Source organism: Symphalangus syndactylus, chromosome 8 (genome assembly GCF_028878055.3).
Source record: "Symphalangus syndactylus isolate Jambi chromosome 8, NHGRI_mSymSyn1-v2.1_pri, whole genome shotgun sequence".
In the NCBI taxonomy this organism is placed as follows: domain Eukaryota; kingdom Metazoa; phylum Chordata; class Mammalia; order Primates; family Hylobatidae; genus Symphalangus; species Symphalangus syndactylus.
Window position 1 is genome coordinate 86,331,992 of NC_072430.2, and position 20,270 is coordinate 86,352,261.

Consider the following 20,270-nt stretch of genomic DNA (forward strand, 5'->3'; position numbering starts at 1 on the left):
TTGCTTGTCAGCATAACTCTGTTATAAGAAAATTCTTAAGGAAGTACTCCAGTGTGAAGAGAAATGATACCAAATAGTAGCTCAGACACACAAGAAGAAATGAAGAACATCATAATGGTAAATATGTGAGAACATACAAAAGATTGCATATATGAATGTGTGTGTCTGTCATCTGTGAAGTTTTGCAGGAATTAATGTGTTATTTCTGGCTTTCTGGTCTATTCCTGAGGCCCATCTTGTTATCTCTGTATCACGGCCACACTAACTTTACTACTTCAGTATAAAGGTAAATTTCGATATATGGCAAGTGCTCCTCCTTTATTATCCTTCGGGAGTGTCTTGACTATTCTTAGCTATTTGCAATACCATATAGATTTTAGGATCAATTTCTTAAATTCCATGAAAAATGTATTGGAATTTTCATTAGAAACATGTTATATTTATGGTTGACTTTTGGGATAATTGAAAACTTTTCAATATGTCCTTCTGACTATAAATATGTTTTAATACTCTATTTTGATCTTATATTATCCATTTTAGGAAAAATAAGCTTATTCCTGAGTATGTTAAAGCTGCAAAAAGCACAAGGAAAAAATTTCTGGCTGAAAAAATAACTACAAAGACCCTGGAGTATTTTAAGAAACTTCCAAGAGGCCGTTGTGCAGGGAGTGTAGTGTATGAGGGCGACGGAGCTGTGGGAATGAGTATGAGAAGAGGCAGGGGCTGGATCTGGATATTAAAGCTAATTCCTGCACGAAAGATAGTAACTGTTTGAATACCGACTCACAAACCTACTAAATAGACTAATTAATTTGAAGCAGCTAATATGTCAGAAATAACTATAGCTACTTTCCCATTCAATTGCTGTGGTGGTTGATTACTAATGATTTCCCCAATTCCTGTCTAAATTCTGAGTCAAAAAAGCAACTTAGTGAAACAGAAAAAAACCACACCCAAGTCTCTGACATGAAGTGATAACACACTTAATGCAACACAAAAGCCACTTGCCAAGTAAAATCCAGGCTGGAAAGCACCTCTATGAAAGCACAGGAGTTTATATGGTACCACAAAGTTTTGTCACTATTTCATTATCTCATCTTTCAGTATCCAGTTTGCCACCACCCACTGACACACAGATCTGCAGCCCATGTGGCACAAACAAACCAGAACCTCTTTTTATCTAATAAATGAGCCAACTTTCTCATGAATGATCAAAGAGTAGCCAAATTCCCAATACCATCAAGGGCTTACATATTCTATAGAAGAAGAAATCTAGAAGAAATAATTCAAACTCTTAGAGGAGAAGTGAAGAGAGAGAGATGGTGGTAAAGCCTCATAAACAACACTACCTTGTGCAGCTAACTCTTTCCACCTCTCTTTGTTCTGCTGAATGATGTCCACCAGGTTGTTCTTGAAGCTCTTCAGGTCCACTGCTGCAAGGGAGTAGTCTGGGGAATAGGACCCATCGCTCATGGAGCCTTTTGTATTTGATCGTCTTAGTGCATCAGCAATGTGTAACCCCACAATGGTGGTTGAGCTAACAGTAACAACCAAAGAAACCAAAAAACACCATCAGGATATGGGGTGAACGAGGAAAACCTGAAAAACTTTACAAAACCGACTATAAAAGCAGGGTAGTAGATGCTCAGTCCCAGTTCTGAGCACGTGGCAGCTGCTCACCTCCCTTCTCTCCCTCCCCACACTGGATTCTCCTTAGTACACACCTTAGTATTTCATATTTTGTGTATTAAACTTCAGTTCTCAAAGGCAGATGCAATATAACATAAAGCCACTAGGTGGCAGGAAATACTCCCTAATAATTCTTGTGAGCATTCTCTGCCTAGATGTGAGAAATATAGATAATCATTAAGGAAAAGGTTACTAAACAACACAAAGATGAAAAATGATGCAAAAAAGAAAATATCATACCCGCTTGCCACATAGGAAGAAGTTTCGGCTTTTGAGGCTTCCTCTATAAGAGGAATAACAATTTTCTCTGTTGAGTCTGTCAGAAGAGAAAATGTTGGCTCTACTATGAAATCGATGAAACCTATAAAAGCCAAAATGAAAAGAGAGAGAGAGAGAAATTCAAGTGTTACAATTTCCTGAATTCTGAAATCAGAAATAATGAAGAGCCTCTGACAATCCTGGGATAGTGAGTATCAACTAAAATATTGGTTCTGCTTACCCTTTGTATTGTTTTAATCTAATAACAGTCTTTAGAGATGGTTTAACTGCTCTATAAAATAATCCTTGAAGCCATGGAAGTGACACAATTTAAGCTTGCTAACTCAAGTATATTGGCTTTTCTATTTACTATGCAGCCTTATATAATATACTATTGCTAACAATACATTTAGATCCGATGAGAGTGACTATAGTTTCCTCTCAACACCACGGATCATTATCCTTTTTGAAAGCACATCATGTGCACTTTGGATTTTATTATTTACTAACAAGAAATCATATCTAAGCTCCAAAGAAATTAAATAATTGAAGGTTTTCCTCAGGTAACAGGAAGACAATTACTTTTTGTTTCTTACTATATCAGAGCTTTCTGCCAGTGTGTTAATATTTCAAATTGCTGTTTATTATTCTCTGGATGTAAAGTGTTAGTTCACAGCATGTGGGTGTGTTCTGTCAAATCAGTGAAAAGAAAAGTAACATCTCTGGGAGACAGTATTAATCCCACCACTTTGAGATGTCAGTACTGAATAAAGACTTTTACATTTAAAGTACTCATCAAGATAGAAAATGACACACAGAGAAAAGGGCATTGTCCTCTGGGAGTATTTTCCATCCCGTGTTTAGGCAGAGGAGGAGACAACAACCTATTCTAAGGTCTGTGTACATGGCAATATCCCAGATCCCAGGACTGCTGTGGGTGCCTCAAGTCAAGAATTGTTGTTGGAAACACATCTGAGAGCAATGGACTACCACCTGAATATAGGAGAATAGCTGGAGGGAGGCTTTTTAAGTGATAATGTCCTGTAAAGTATGCACATTTAAAGACTGTCCATCAGATGCTTGGATAAAAGTAATTCACATTTCAAGTAACTGGATTACTTATAGTATATAATAAGGCACATTTTTAATTAAATAAAACTTCAGTAGTTTTAATGGATACCTTCAAATTAAATCAGTGTTAATTGACCACCAAGGGTACTATTTTAAGTTCTATGTTCTTTTTTTTTTGAGATGGAGTCTCACTCTGTCGCCCAGGCTGGAGTACGGTGGCGCGATCTTGGCTCACTGCAACCTCTGCCTCCTGGGTTCAAGTGATTCTCGTGCCTCAGCCTCCCCAGTAGCTGGGATTACAGGTGTGTGCCACCACGCCCAGATAATTTTTTGTATTTTTTAGTAGAGACGTGGTTTCACCATGTTAGCCGAGATGGTCCCGATCTCCTGACCCCGAGTTCCGCCCGCCTTGGCCTCCCAAAGTGCTGGGATTACAGGCAGGAGCCACTGCACCCCGCCAGTTCCGTCTATGTTCTTAAATGCCTGAGATGTGTAGACTGTCAACTGGGGCATCACCTCTACTAACCTGGCAGCAATTTGCATTACAGCAACAAGCCTCAGAAACTTCCATTCTTAGCTTGCTGCATCAGGTCCTTAGCCTGCCACGTTTACACTTACTAAGCTAGGATAGGCACCTGTGTTATGGTTTCTAGAAAAACAGCTATTGAAACTTGGATGGGAAGGGGAAAAGGTCAGAGCAGGCAGCTTTCCCCCAAGCTTTGTGATGGGTGGTGCCGGAGCATAACCACACAGCTAAGAAGTGATCCTTGTGTTTATTGATCATATTGTTCAGTAACAAAAATGCTGGCTCAGGGAATAATTATTACAAGTATTTGAGCCATGTAACACATGTTTTAATAATGGACTGGACTTGAAGTCCCCAACACAAATACAGATGATAAGAATGAATGTGGTTGGGAGCATTATCATTTTGGAAATTTCCTGTTGTTGATTAATCTATTCATATCATGAGAGAATATTTTTCCAAATGAAATGTGCACTACTATATTAAGCATACTATGGAAACTTAGTGACAGAACAAGTGCACTAATATTTTCATTGAGTTGACCTATATATCTAAAGAATTAAATTACAGAAAACAATAATCAGCAACAAAACAACATAAAATAGTCTCCCACACAAGAAAATTTTATGTTTTGTAAAAGGATTACAACCATGATAACAATTACATTTACTAATGTTGCTTTATTGAATTTATTTTGTGAAAATGCTTCAATAATTTTTATTCAGCATCATATAGATCCATTTAAAAATCAAATGTATCATGAATATGGAGTGAGGTTTTCATGGAAGTCACCCCTTTGAACAACATCATTTACCCATTTGAAAACTGACAAGCACACACTCACTTTCCACCATCACAAATCATCAGAATTACCTATTTGTGACTGGGCCACCATGGTTGACTTCCGATCACAAAGTGGGGAAAATGGAAGCCCTAATTCAGCTTCTTTATCTCCCTGGAGAAAGAAAAGCACGTTAATGTAGACTTGGGTTGGAGAAGCTAAAATAATGAGCAACCTAAGATATAAAGCCTAGAAAAGCCACATCTTTCATTTCTTAATTAGCAATACTTTTTTCTTATTTATAAAACCAAAAGCTACAGTGCAAGTTTATATAATTTTTCTTGGATGGTCTCCATTTGGGGACATTTTGCAGGGAGAAAAATGATGAATGTTTTTAGTACCTGGAGACTTTGCTTTGGCATTACAATCTCTTGACTTTTAAGAAACAAACGTTTGCTTTTGGAATTTTCCAAAGTCACCATAAAATACCTAGCCATCTTATGTGTTATCTGACATTTAATTAACAATCCAAGTTAATTTATTTATGCCAAGTATATCAACAGACTTTTAGTATCAAAATTTTGTGACGGAACTGTTTTTCAAAATTAAAAGTATATGATTTGAAACACCTTTCTATCCGTTAACCAAGTTTTATTAAATCTTCCACAACATATAATGAGGAATTTCCTCAACATTCTTACATTCAGTGTGCATATACTTATTTTAATGTTTTCTTCTCAGAGAAAATTGAAATATCATTTTTTTTATTATTTGATCTCATCTAAAATAGATTAATTGAGGACATATGTTAAAGAATTCCATTTATATTTGGGTTTTGCTTCATGAGAAGTAATTAAATTTTCATCTTCTAAAACAAAGGTTGCTGTTCTGGTCAAACCTTTAATATCACAAGGTTTATTAAACTTTGGTTCTTTCCTTTGCATTAAAGGGGATGTGCTTATGAAAGAAAGAGGAGAGGTTACTTCCTTGTTCTTGTTCATTTCAATTTCCTGGCCATTTGAAAGAACGTTTTAGGTTCTATTTTCTCCTAATTTATTGGCTGTATATCTTCATGAGCAACACCAGCCTTGCATCATAAGTCCATAACTTAGGATAAAATATGTAAGGACTCCACGGTTTCCTTTCAGTCTGTTTCCATTAACATCTTTCTATCCTAATCTTTACAACATCATGTCAACATGTAGCTTTACAACTTTTTAAGAATATCTTCTAGAGCAGTTCCCCTAAAGCATGCCTTTGATTATGAGAGTTATAGACAGAAAGTCTGCAGTCAGAATTGTTGGGGAAAATCTAGATATGGCCATCAAAGAAGTAGGAAAATTAGTTACAAACAGGAACATTTCACTATGTCATAACTCAGAGAAAATAAGGAATAAGAATTCCTGTGACCTCTGCCAGTAACTCCCCTAATTCCTCTGGATAATAATAACAAATGGAATTCATTTGAAATTGTGATTTATACTCATCTTAAAGGACAGGTGAAAGGGAATTATTAATGCCACTAGTCTTAGAGTCAGAAGATACAGTCAGCTGAATCGCTGCTGTCTAGGGGTTATTGCTGTTACTTCAGACATAGCACAGCCTTTGCTGAAATGAATTCTCCTTATCTGTTACCTAATTTTGTGACCTTGATTTACTTGTTTTAGGGATAAAATATAATAGATGTAATAGTATCTATCCTGAAGTTATCTAAGATTATTTATATGAAGCATAAAGACAGTGTCTGACACTTAGTAGTCATTAAGTTTAGCTAATAAGAAACATAATTTAGGTCAGGCGCAGTGGCTGACACCTGTAATCCCAGCCCTTTGGGAAGCCGAGGCAGGTGGATCGCGAAGTCAGGAGATTGAGACCATCTTGGCCAACATGGTGAAACACCGTCTCTACTAAAAATACAAAAATTACCCAGGTGTGGTGGCATGTGCCTGCAGTCCCAGCTACTCAGGAGGCTGAGGCAGGGGAATCGCTTGAACCCAGGAGGTAGGGATTGCAGTGAGCCGAGATTGCACCACTGCACTCCAGCCTGGGTGACAGAGCAAGACTCCACCTCAAAAAACAAAAACAAAAACAAAACACAAAAAAACATAATTTATAATAGCAACAATATGAATGCAATATGTACAAATTAAAGGTATTTATGATGTCCAATGCATACATTGAATAGTTTTAAAACACAGGAAATTGAAGTAGTGCTTAATTTAGCATGTAATAGAGAGGCATCAGCTTTTCCTCCCTCTTTTTTTCTAGCAAGGAATTGACAAGAAAGGATTTCCACTTTTGAAAGATTAGTTTGTCTGCAGTATGAGAGATGACTTGGGGTGAGTTGAGGATGACTCCTTGGCTTCCAGTGTGAATGGAAAGGAGGAGTCTGTTGGTGCCACTAATGGAAACCAGATGATCTGAGTGAGGCAAAGATTTGAATACTATTAAGGATTTGGTTTCTAACATGTTGAGGATAATGTGCAAGAATAATGTCATCAATCATTTATGTTAAAATATAAATACTAATATTACTATTGATGAAATAAAATAGAAATAAAGCTACCGATAGGCTTTTGGGAGCCTGATATTAGAGATGCTTATTTAACATATGCAGATACAACTGCATTTTATTCTTTTGTGTATTTGTTAGGTTGGTGCAAAAGTAATTGTGGTTTTTGCAATTAAAATTGTCAGTAGTCTTAGAGTCAGAAGATAGTCAGCTGTATCTTTTGCAATTAAAATTGCAAAAACCACAATTACTTTTGCACCACCCTAAATATTATAAGATTGTATCTATTAAATGTTGCTAAGCTACATTTAACTTTTTTTTTTTTTTTTTTGTCAAGATGCTGCTATCTGGTATTTAAGGACACACATGTAATAGATGTATTTTTATACTCTGTGGTACAAGCTCTTTGGCCCCAGAATGGTAACTTTGGCCTGAGAAAGGCATTATGGTGATTTACTTTATTTTTTTATTTTTTCATTTTTTTGAGACAGAGTTTCACTCTTGTTGCCCAGGCTGGAGTGCAATGGCGCAATCTTGGTTCACTGTAACTTCTGCCTCCCAGGTTCACGCAATTCTCCTGCCTTAGCCTCCTGAGTAGCTGGGATTACAGACGCCTGCCACCATGCTGAGCTAATTTTTTGTATTTTTAGTAGAGATGGGGTTTCACCATGTTGGCCAAGGTTGTCTCGAACTCCTGACCTCAGGTAGTCCACCTGCCTCGGCCTCCCAGAGTGCTAGGATTACTGGCATGAGCCACTGTGCCCGACCACTTTCTTGAGCGAAATTTTATAGAATGTTGAATGGCAACATATTTCCTATAGGGCTTAGGCATTCGACAGATATATGCAGGGATGACCTTCCTACAGATGGAGCAAGAGATTTTATATTCTATTTGCTTCCTGTACCCCACAATTAATTTAGAATATTAAATTTTCACTGTCAAAGCACATTGAATGCTAAAGTACATTAATTATTTAATTTATTTATAAATATTTCAAAGTGTTATTTACTCTTTAGGGTGAATAAAGGCCATGAGTGCAAGATTAGTAGGGGGCCCTGTAGGTAAACTATGAAGGAACTAGAACTCTGTATAAAGAGAATGTTTATACAGAAAGACAAACCACACAATAAAAACAGGTTGGTTCCTGCCCTTTAAAAAAAAAAAAAAAAAAAGAGAATGTTTATAGATTTGTTTATAGATCTCTGAGTATAGATTTGGCCACCTTTATAATTTCCTCATTCTGTCCCAGGATAGGGAATATTTATTTTCCATCAAGGTAAAAGCAGAGGTCATTGCAATAAGCATTGTGAAAGAAGAGTTTATATTTTTCTTAGATGTTTCACTGTCATTTGAGGATGCTGCCTTCAGGGGGCCAAAATACGCTTTTAAAAATGAGGAGTAAGTAGAAAAACTGGCCCCATCGAAATGGAAACTCAAGGCAGCCTGAGGTTCTCAGGCCCCGCAACTTGTACCTGTCTTTACAATTCCCTGGAGATCCTTCAGGTTTATTCTCTGAAAATCTATAAGAGAACTAGTAATTGTTTTTAATGCTTTCCTACCATTGTAAAGTGCTCTGACAGCCATTAATAAGGTATGAAATCCATTGACCTAACAGCACCTTTTTGTTGTTGTTGTTTGTTTTTTATATTTCTCTGAAACCAAAAATATTTCTATAGTTTTGCTTTGTTTTTGTTTTTTTCTTGAGAGGAGTCTCACTCTGTTGCCCAGGCTGGAGTGCAGTAGCATGATCTTGGTTCACTGCAACCTCCGCCTTCCGGGTTCAAGCGATTCTCCTGCCCCAGCCTCCTGAGTAGATGGTACTACAGGCACCTGCCACCATGCCCAGCTAATTTTTGTATTTTTAGTAGAGACAGGGTTTCACCATATTGGCCAGGTTGGTCTCGAACTCCTGACCTTGTGGTCCGTCCGTCCCAGTCTCCCAAAGTGTTGGGATTACAAGCGTGAGCCACCGCGCCCAGCCAGTTTTGTTTTGTTTTGTTTTGTTTTAATGAAGAAGATAAGATAGGGTAAAGTACAGAAATCTTGAGAAAACTCTTCATTGAAACTTCAATTTTAGAGAAAGAAACAACGTCGATAACAAATATGCAGGAAGCCCCTGACCACAGGGACAGGGGCTTAGGAGACACTCCTCCTAAGGACAGCCTTTGGGGACGTTCTAAGGCTTGAGGGTGAAATCTGAGAGACCATTGGTTCTATAGAGAATTTGATTGGGAGAGGAGAGGAGGATGCACTAATTTAGCCTTATTTGGAAAACTTAAGGAATTTAGGCCCTCTAATTACCCTTCTTTACTTCTTCTACAAATGGGCCCTTCTAAATTCAAAGAACACCACGAAAAACATTTAAGCATTTAATAATTACAGCAACTAATACACTCACTTTCAGTAAAATATTGGTCTGATATAACTGTATTTCTGTGAATGTTATAGATATTTTATGGAATATTAGAACCCCTGGTTTAATCGGTGTTTATAGTGCTTTTATGCCTCTTGAAACTAAAAGCTTTACTTTTTTACATTTAAAGTTATCTTGGCTCATAGCTACAGTTCTTTTCATTTCTGCAATTTTAGGGGTTATGTTTATGATTTTTTTAAAAAGCCAGATCTTTGGCTGAGAATGGACTAAGTACATTTGTATTACTACGGAAAATGAAATTTATTTTGAAATAACACACTTTATACTACTTCTAGCAACATTTAAAAATAGAGAGGCCTGACTGTATACAATTCAAGGTAAAGTAAACATTTTGACCTTTCCTTCCAAATAACTTGCATTTCTAATTATTTTTTTCTTCTTGGCTAACAAGGTAATAATGATTAATAAATGCAGATTTTGTTCAAATATAGATTTTTTTCATGTGTCACAAAACAACTAGTTGAAGAAGGGAAAAATTTGCGTAGTTATTGTTATTTAGTTTAAAATACAAACACATTTTGATGGAAGCGACTATTTTTATAAAAAAATTAACTGCATTGACTTCTTAACTTGCCATCCTGACATGTGTGTTCAAGAGGAGAATAAAAAGCAAAAACCTGTCTTCTTTTACCAATGATTACTTTTTTGGCTGGTATTGATCTCTCTCTCATATCAGTCATAGTTAAAATAAAGCAGCATCCTCCAAATCTACCCATTACTGTCAGTAGAAGCAACTGTGTTGATCTGCGTGAAAACTCGAGGAGACATTTATCGTATTAATAAATATCAGGCTTGTTGCGAAAATGCCTTGGAAATGAGAACCCGCTCTACTGCCTTTTACCATTAGTGGCTTATTCAAGAGTCAGAAATCAGTGTTTCTCAAGACTGCAAATTCTGGATACAATTCTGATCTCTGGCTAGTTTCTCATGGCTTTAGAGGGTGAAACTAAAGTAGTAGCACTAAAGAATGGGATAACGTTGATGGGATTTTTAAGAATAATACAAATAGCTTGTCTTCCAGAAATATACAGCATTTAAAAAATTCTTACTGTCTGTTTGAGTCCATTTGTTAAATAAAATGAGTTTGGTAGACAAACTAATAAGAAAATGATTTAGAAGTTAACACATCACAAAATTTCTCTGCATTTTTCTGAAATATTCACACACACACACACACACACACACACACACACACACACGAACCTTTCTTGAAAGGTTGCTCTTGAAAAATTCTAAAATCAGCTCTTTCCTTTGCTACTTTTCTGATTTTTTGAATTTCTATCCAGGCTCTAATTTTGTTCAAAACCAATAGAAGGAATTGCAAGTCTAGCATTACATTCTGCAGAGCAAAAAGGAAAATACTTCTCTTAGTTGGCTACTTTTTAAACTTGATGATTGTGTTGGAAATGTGCTTTTGAATTGTGCCCAGATCTTTAGAAATTCAGCGTTAAGTAACTATCAAACAACAAAATACTTCCTAAGCAATGGTGTAGTATACTGATACTTTGCCTCGGAAAGCATAAAGCTTAAAATAGACTAGCAGGATAACAAATAGCACCAATTCCTCACATTTGAAGCCCTCTTACTTTTGTTCTATCACTTTGTTCCTCACAATCATCCTGGGAAGTAGGCAGGATGGGAAAAGGTAAGAAGGTATATGGAGACAAGAAGGGGAAGACTCATGTCTCCCACTCCTGGAAGAATGAGAAGCTAGGGCCTACCCTTGAGTTTTCTGAAGTCAAGTCCAATTAGCTCTCTAATTGGCATTATTAGGCTTCTTATGTTTGACCAATGTACATAAAATACAGTCTTTAACAAGAAACACCAAATGTTTACATTTAAACTGTAGCTGAGCACCATGATGAGCTCTGGACAGACTTCCTTTGATTTACCTCAAAATCTCTAGCACAGCCAGTGGAATTTAAGACGCAGTATTTAGATTCTTAGTACCTTCCAAAGGAATGAAGACACCTATTTGCAAATTGCTTTGTAAAAGTGCTGTTTTCACTGTCTGAGATGAAAAACCCAGTCACCTTGGCTAAATGCATAGCAGAATGGTATCAGTACTGTGGGTGTGACAAAGCGATAGTTTTACAGATGCCTATGTGAGGATGAACAAAAATAAAACATACAAGAACCATTGCAGTCCTGCTAATTTCTAGGACATCTGCATAGATACATAGACACAGTTCAATATCTTATGTCAAATCAGAGCGATGCATACAGCAAGGAGTTTCAGGTTCATTGCTTATTTACCTCCAAAGGTGTACATTATGCAGTATGACTAAGAAAAAGTGAGAGTAATATGAGATTTATTTAGTTAGTTCAATGCAAGAGAACATTTTACCTGTTGGAATCAATATCATATTTCAGTGTAAGTTTCATAAAGAAAAACTTGTTTTGCTTGAAAGACATATTTGTTGGCAGTACAAACGTAATTATTTTGACCTTTAACTCCACATTTTTCTGTTTTGCTGCACATGTTTCTGAAGGGGATTTGAAAATCATTTACTTTTAAAAATGCAGAAATTGGTGAACTTTCAAAAGATCTGAACTCAATTTCACTGAATTCATTAATCTCATGATCCTGTCAGGTATTCTTTGTCTGTTTTGAAATCAGTAAAACAAAAGGATAATACAAATGGTGATATTATTTGGAGATCTAATGGTAATCCTCAGGAGTCTCTGGGATTTTAGTTTTTTTTTTTTCCACAGTAATTTTTTTAGGGTCTTCTTTAAGTCAGAGATGAGCTACCTTCATTATGATATACTCTTTTTAAAAAAAAATTAAAGGGAAATTTATGTGCAAATCTGAAGTGTATAAACAGGAACACTTGTATAATACTTGATTAAGATATAGAGCATTTCCATTACCCCCAGAAAGTTGCCTTAACCTCATCCAAGGAATCCTAACCCATATAGGCACCTACTGTTCTGTTCTGATTTCTATCACCATATATTAATTTTGCCAATTTTTGAACTTCATATAAATTGGTTTATAGTATTATTTTGAGATTTATTGTCATTTGTATCATTGGTCTATTTTTTCTTGTCGCTTGATATTCCATTGTATGACTGTACCATAATTTATTTTTTATCCATTTCTATTTTTCATGAATATTTGGACTGTTTCTAGCATTGAGTTTTTGTAAGTAGTATTGTAATGACTACTCCTATATAAGACATTTGGTGGGCATAAACACTCATTTATCTAGGGGTAAAATTGCTGGGTCCTAAGGGATATTAACTATCCCTTCATATTAACTTCAGTAGATGATATCCAGTAGTTTTCCAGAGTGATTATAATAATTTATCCTCCCACCTGTGATGTATGTATGATACCTCCAGTTGTTCCTCATTTTTAGTAACACCTTATATTGTCAATTCTTTTAATTTTAGTCATTCTCATGGGGCTATATGATATTTCATTATGGTTTAATTTATATTCTTTGATAAGAAAAGACAATGAACATACCTGTATGTATGGATTACCTACTTGTACATTTTCTTTTATAAAATATCCGTTCAAATTGGCCTGATTTTCTTTTTACTATTGATTTGTTGGAGTTCTATATGCAATTGGGCACAAGTCCTTGGACAGATATTTGTAGTACAAATATTTTCCCTCAGTCTATGGTTTGCATTTTCTTAATAGTGTGTTTGGAAGAACAGAAGTTTTGAGTTTTGCTTTTTTCCACTTCATTTTTTTTTTCTTTTATGGGTAATGCTTTATGTGTCTTCTCTAAGAAATATTTACCTACCCCCAAGATTAGAGAGATCTTCTCTTGTGTTTTCCTCTAAGATCTTTATAGTTTTAGGTTTTGTGTTAAACTCCTTAATTTTGAATTAGTTTTTGTGTTAAGGTGTAGGTAGGGGACCAGTTTCCTTTTCTTCCCGTATATTCACTAATTGCTGTTCCATTTCCTTTTGTGGAAAGACTTTCCTTTCCCTGTGTGTAGTTGTTTTGGTGCCTTTGTAAAGATCAAATGACATTATACATATGAGCCTGTTTCTGAAATCACTCCTCTATTTTAATGATCTATTTGCCTATCCCTGTGCCCTATGCCAGTAACACAGGGCCTTGATCACTGTAGCTTTATACTAACTCACATAAGGAGGAAGTGTAAGTCCTCCAACTTCTTTAATCTTTTTCAAAATTGTTTTGGCTGCCTTAGACTCTTATATTTCTATATGGATTTTAGAATCAGCCTTCCAACTTCTACAAATAAGCCTGTTACAATTTTTGATAAAAATTATGCTAAATTTATTAAAAATTTGGAAGAATTGACATCTTAGAAATACTGAGTCTTTCAGTCATTAACATAATATATCTCTCCATTTATATACGTCTTAAAATTTCTCTCAATATTTTGTGGTTTGCAGTGTGGAGGTTTCATATACATTTAATTAAAGGTTTCCCCGAATATTTTATTATTTTATGCTGTTACAAAGTATACTGTTTTCAATTTTTATTTTCAAATTGTTTGCAGCTTGCATACAGAAACATAATTGATTCTACAACTAATAAACTCATTTATTAATTCTAGTAGCCTTTTGTAGATCTCTTGAGGTTTTCTATGCAGATGCTCATGTTTCTGCAAATAACAGTTTTATTTATTTTTATTCAAACTATACTTTGTTTTTTATTACCTTCCTACACTGGCTAGAACTTCAAATGCAATGTTGAATAGAAGTGGTAAGAGTACCTATAATGATCTTTGAATAAAAATGTTCAATATTTCATCGTGAAGTATCACATTAGCTATAGGCCTTTGATCAGGTTGAGAAAGGTCTTCTAGTTTACTAACAGTTTTTATAATTAATGTCTGTTGAATATTGTCAAATGCATTTTGCACATCTATAGAGTTGATAATATATTTTTTCCTTTATTTCCTTTAATATGGTGAATTACCTTAATTTTTTAATATTAAACTGACTCAAGTTATGATATGATATGCACTTTCTTACTAAATTGCTGGGTTTGATTTGCTAAAAATTTTAAAAACTAAAAAAAATTTCTCCTTTAGTTTTATGACAGATGTGGATGTGTAATTTTCTTTACTTGAAAAGTCTTTGTCAGGTAATCTCGAGAATTATGCTGTCAAATTTTCCTCTTCCTCTATGTCATAAAAGAATTTGTGTAAAACTGGCATTATTTCTTCCTGAAATGTTTGAGAGAATTCTCCATCTCTCAACTGAATTGAATATTGAGAATTGAAATCAGAAATAAGAATTAGTCATCTAAGCCTAGAGTTTTCTTCATAAGATGAGTTAAAGTACAAATTCGGCTTTTGAAACAGATATATGAATAGTCAGACTACATGATTTTTTCTTGTTTCTGTTTTCATAATTTATATCTGTCAAAAATTTTGACAATTTCATCTAAGTTTTCAATTTATTGGCATAAATTGTGCATAATATTCCTCATCCTTTTATGAATATAGGCTCTATAATGATACTCTCTCTTTCATTTATAGTTTTTTCCTCTTTTTGATCCTGCAAGTAATTTCATTACTTTTTCAGAGAGCCAACTGTTATCTTTATTAACTTTTGTTATTGTTTGTCTTTGTTCTATTTCACTGTTTTTGACTTTTATATTTATTATATCCTTCCATCAACTTATTTTGATTCAATTTTCTTAACTTCTAGCTTCTTAAGGTGAAACAGATATAACTTACTTTATTACACGTTTGTTTTTTTCTAAGTATGTAAAGCTATAAAGTTTCCCACAATTTTCAAATATTATGTTTTCTAAATCATTCAACTTAAGACATTTAAAAATTTCTTCTTAACCTGAAAAATCTTTGTATCTCTTTATGTTTCTGTTTTTGCACCTCTAATGTCACAGGGCTATTCAGAAAGATCTCTGGTTGATTGGTTGAGTATATAATTATAATTTTTAATTGACGACAATAAGCAATTGACCTTTAGAATTTGGTAGGTTTTTACATTTAGTGTATTTTTTTAGCACAAAGTAAATTATGAAAATATTTTTCAATACTATTTTTAGGACCAAAATATTTGAATTTAGAAGATGTTACTCAGTAACTTTCTCTAGGAATATGAATTGCAATATAAAAATGAAACCACACATTATGTCCATCAACAATGGGAGACAGAAACCTGAGTCATCCAAACATAGTAATATATTTGGTGTTTATATCTTCAGAACAGGTATAAAATTAATGAACAAACCTTCAAAATAAAGAACAATACTGAGAAATGAAATAATCTGAAAATACAGAAATAAAAGAACTTCTCTAAGTGGGACTGTGATACAATAAAAAAAAATTATCTGATATTCATTCCCAGTTCCTGGCACAGAGCTTCAAAAACTTGTGGAATTTCATGAGTGATAGGAGACTCTATGCTAATGAGGCAACTCTGGGCCTATCTCCTAGATAGTTTGAGCATAGGGCCTGGTCACCAGAAACCAACCACATGATTAGAAAGTTGGAACTTTAAGCCAGCCAGGGGATATCTGGGAAGGAAGCGAGGCTGGAGATTGAGTTCAATCGCATGTCCAATGGTTTAATCAACCATGCCTGTGTAATGAAACCCTGATATATATACTCTGGAAAGGAAAGCTCAGTAGAGCTTCCTGGTTGGTGAAAACGTTGACAAGGCAGGATGGTGGTACTCGCTAACTCCACTGGAAATAGCAAGGAAGCTCTGCATCCAAGACCCTCCCGGACCTTTCCTTATGGGCCTTTTCATTTGGCTCTTCCTGGATTGTATTCTTTATAATAAAATTGTAATTGTAAGGATAGCACTTTTGAAGTTTTGTGAGTCATTCTAGCAAGTTGTCAAACCTAGAGAGGGTTGTGGGAACCACTGAACTTGTAACTGGCTGGTCAGAAGTGCTGGTGTCCCATAGCCCCATTTGCAGCTGGCATGTGAAGTGGAGCCAATCTTGTGGAAGACTGAGTCCTTAATTTGTGCAATTTGATGCTAACTCTGAGTGGTTAGCATCACATTTGTATTGTAGTACTCCAACTTGGATTGTGGGGGTTGCAAAACAGGGACATGTATAAAGAAAAGATGTGTACTTGTGGCAGAGAACACCAGTCACAATCCTTATCCGGGCTTGTTTCTGACGTAACATTAGATTTTTGTTGTTGTTGTTGTTGCCTATTTCAGTTAGGCATGTGTCCACCCAGCTAAAGCAATATTTCTCGGCCTCCATTAAAATTCTGGCCAACAAGATTTATGCAGAACTGTTATATATCCTCATCTACTCTTTTTATTATGAAAGCTATTTGCTGTCTCTGCTGTGGCACTTACGTCTTAACAGCAGATAACAATTCTTAGCTGCTTTTATTTTTCTTTCCTGAGAGTAGCATCTGAGATCCAAAATTTGAATCTCTTTAAAACATGTATCACACTACATAGACTTAATACATTTTTCTGACAGATTAATAAATTTTGCTGAAACCCCCAAGAATGTGTGGTGGCCAGTTGATAACAGTAAGTCACAAGCCCTGGATTCCATACAGAAAAGGTGTATGCTAATATGCACAGTCACTATTTCCAAAAACATTTGCACAGAGTGTGAAAGAGGCACCTGCAGGAAAAATTCCTCCATTAGGGCCATGGTCCACCGATAATGCAGCTTCCAGGATTTGGCTGGGTGGCTGATGTCTGCTGCGTGGAGAATCAGGGACATGGTTTTGGCTCTGTCAATCCTGTTAAACCAAGGACATGCTTATATTATTCAAAACAAAGGAACCAATTACAGTCTTTTCTGAGGCCAAGCCCCTGGAACTTTAACATGACAAAAAACAAAAAAACAAAAAAACACCAAACAAAACCTACCCTTCAGGCTGCTGCAAACTGTTTCTTATATTTTTAATTTGCTGGAAGTGACCTGACATGTCTGTAGATAAAACCATTTCAATCACTAGGTTCCGAAGATCCCTGCAGAGTCACCAAAAGGAGAAAGGTTCATTCAGCCATTTATTGTTCTGAAGTGGAACATTTCAATAAATAATCACTCACCATGTTTTATTGTTCTTAATGGATATGAACACAAAAGATGCTACTTTTTAAATGTGAAAGTCCACACACAAGTTTGATATTATTTTACCTTTTAACTGTTATGGATCTAAGAAGTTGCCAGCAGTGAGAATGGCAATGATGTTCACACCTCCCTGAAGAGCTAGTGCTTTCCCTTCTCACTCCCACAACTCTTCTGTAGTCATAATTCCTAAATATTATTAATCTGAAAGGAACTTTAGCCATTTTAAAGAAAAACTATTCCAAATACAGTATTATATAGTATTTCAATGCTTTGGGGAAAAAAAGTAGTCCCGCGGGGCCTGAGACTATTCTAAATCTACGTCAACCAAACTAAAAGGTTTGATGTCTCAGAGAAGAGACAGAGATAAGAAGGGCATGAGGTTTCAAGACCCTCTCTGATCCTTCTTCATTTTGCATTTTTAAACAAAACTAGTCCTATTAATAATAAAACCAGTGCTATTCATTCAGTATTTATTCAGCAAGGCACTGAACTGTAAGGATTAAATGTCTTCATATAATACCGATATTAGAATACTTTAGCAACTAGTTGCTTTGTATGTATACAAAGACATTTAATCCTCCTAACAATCCCTGAGGGAGCATTAATATTTCCTCCCAAAGGAGACTGAATCACCCAGTCACACAGGTGGTACATGGCTCAGATAAGATTCAACCCAAGAGTTCCCACTTCCAAAGCAGACACATGGACCACTCCTCTGTGCCAAGCTTCCATCATAAGAACCCCAGAGAAACCAAGATGCTAAAGTGAGTAGTGATTGCCTGTTTAAGCTTTTGGGATCTGACCCTACCTAACATAGACAGAGCCATTGGTATTACTATTTTAACCAAAGCACTATAAATACAATAACCATGTCACAAAGCCTCACACTTAGTAGAAAATAAGGCACCCCAGCAAAGCCTTGCATGTTCCACAATTGCTTGTTTGCTCTATATAGATAAGTCAAAAAAGTCACTTGTACTGGAAAACATACTTCATTTTCATTGTGTGGTGTGGCCAGTAGGATAAGCTGAACCAAAAGTGTGAAGGAAACTTGAATTATTGTATTTTACCTAAAGATGATATAATCTATTCGATTGTTTTTTTTAAAAAAAACTACATATTGGCCGGGCACGGTGGCTCATGCCTGTAATCCCAGCACTTTGGGAACCTGAGGTGGGTGGATCACGAGGTCAGGAGATCGAGACCATCCTGGCTAACACAGCGAAACCCTGTCTCTACTAAAAATACAAAAAAAAATTAGCCAGGCCTGGTGGCAGGCGCCTGTAGTCCCAGCTACTTGGGAGGCTGAGGCAGGAGAATGGCGTGAACCCATGAGGCGGAGCTTGCAGTGAGCCAAGATTGCACCACTGCACTCCAGCCTGGGTGACAGAGCAAGACTCCGTCTGAAAAAAAAAAAACAAAAAAACTACATATTGATGGTTCTTGCTGAAAATCATGAGCACTCAACATTTCTATTGAATTTTTAGATGGAAGCCATGAGAATCAATACTCTGCTTACTTACTTTTATTCAAGTAGTAAGGGAAAGGAAGCTATTAATAAAATTATTCTCAATTACACTTTTTTCTCTGAAAATATGACAAGACTCACCTTTGAAAAGCAACTGAATAAAAACATTTATGTTAGCTAAGGAAAATGAGATTAGAGTTTAAGGAAATCAATACAATCTAATAAGTATATTGTGCTTTGCATATAAATGATCAGTAAATGCTAGATGTTATCAATAACCAGCTAATAATATGTCAATAATTAGGCAAAATAAGAAAATATTACTTAATTTATAAAATTTTCTTGTGGAAACTTTTAAATTAATGCATTTGTTTTTACTAAAAGTAAGAAATAAACAGATATGTAAACAGAAAACATCAGTCTTTAAGAAGATATCCATATTTTAATTCTTAGTAAAATGTTATTAAAGGTATAGTATCAAATCGGTATTTTATAAATTTTTGGAAAGTGTTGAATCTATTAAATTCTAAAATGTATATAATATGTACACTATTTGTTAAAACAATTCTATGAAAACATTCAATTAAAATAACTGAAGTTACCAAACAGAAACTTAGACAATTACAGCAATAAACTATTAGAATAAAATATTTAAAATGGTAAATAACAAAATATAATAGGAAATAAAATCACACTGAAATAGCAACAAAGTGAACTTTGAGGAAAAAAAGTTTATTTCTTTGAATAACAACAAAAATTAATATTATAAAAATTATCTGTGGGAATGGTAATCACTGATTAAGAAAATAAACCAATACCTTAGATGTAAATAATCTCTCTTAGGCTTTAGGAAATATCTCAGAACTTGTCTGCTTGTTCCTACCTTTGCCCATCTAATTGCTACATAGCCCAACAGTGGTCTCTTTAAAATTCTTTTACAGTTAGATCCTGGCATTTCTAGACTGTAAATCCTCTTGGGCTACTATTTCCTGCAGAATACAGTTAACCCTTGAACAACGTAAGTTTGAACTGTGTGGGACCACTTGTACACATATTTTTTCCCCTCTGTCACACCTGAGAAGCAAAACCAATCCCTCCTCTTCCATTCTCCTCCTCAGCCCACTCAACATAAAGACAGAGGATGAAGGCCTTTTTGATGACCCACTTCCACTTAATAAATAGTAAATATATTTTCTAATCTTTATGATTTTCTTAATAACATTTTCTTCTCTCCAGTTACTTTATTGTAATAATAGTGTATGTAATACACATAACATACAAATTATGTATTTATCAACTTTTACATTATTGGTAAGGCTTCCTATCCAGAGTGGGCTATTAGTAGTTAAGTTTTTGAAGTGTCAAAAGGTATACATGGGTTTTCAGTTGAATGGGGGTGCCCCTAACTCCTGTATTGTTCAAGGGTCAACTGTAAAATGAAAGGCCTGAACTGTGTCTCCAAAAGAAAGTTCTACTTTCCCTTTACCTGACAGCATTTTCTAGAGTTGCA

At 35.3% G+C, this 20,270-nt stretch overlaps 1 protein-coding gene across 14 annotated transcripts in view; it reads right to left on the reverse strand.

Annotated features, from left to right (window-relative positions):
• The window catches only part of PDE1A (phosphodiesterase 1A), a 481,643-nt gene that overhangs the window by 46,771 nt on the left and 414,602 nt on the right, over positions 1-20,270 (reverse strand). For 13 of the 14 annotated variants that reach the window (XM_055289921.1, XM_055289924.2, XM_055289928.2 and 10 more), the window contains 5 exons: positions 17,088-17,189; positions 16,837-16,957; positions 4,418-4,499; positions 1,930-2,050; positions 1,350-1,537 (listed from right to left, as the gene is read on the reverse strand). In XM_055289921.1, the coding sequence (XP_055145896.1) occupies positions 1,350-1,537; positions 1,930-2,050; positions 4,418-4,499; positions 16,837-16,957; positions 17,088-17,189 (614 nt within the window). Of the gene's footprint in view, positions 1-1,341; positions 1,538-1,929; positions 2,051-4,417; positions 4,500-16,836; positions 16,958-17,087; positions 17,190-20,270 lie in introns of all 14 variants that reach the window. The other variant, XR_008659593.2, reaches the window with a different exon arrangement.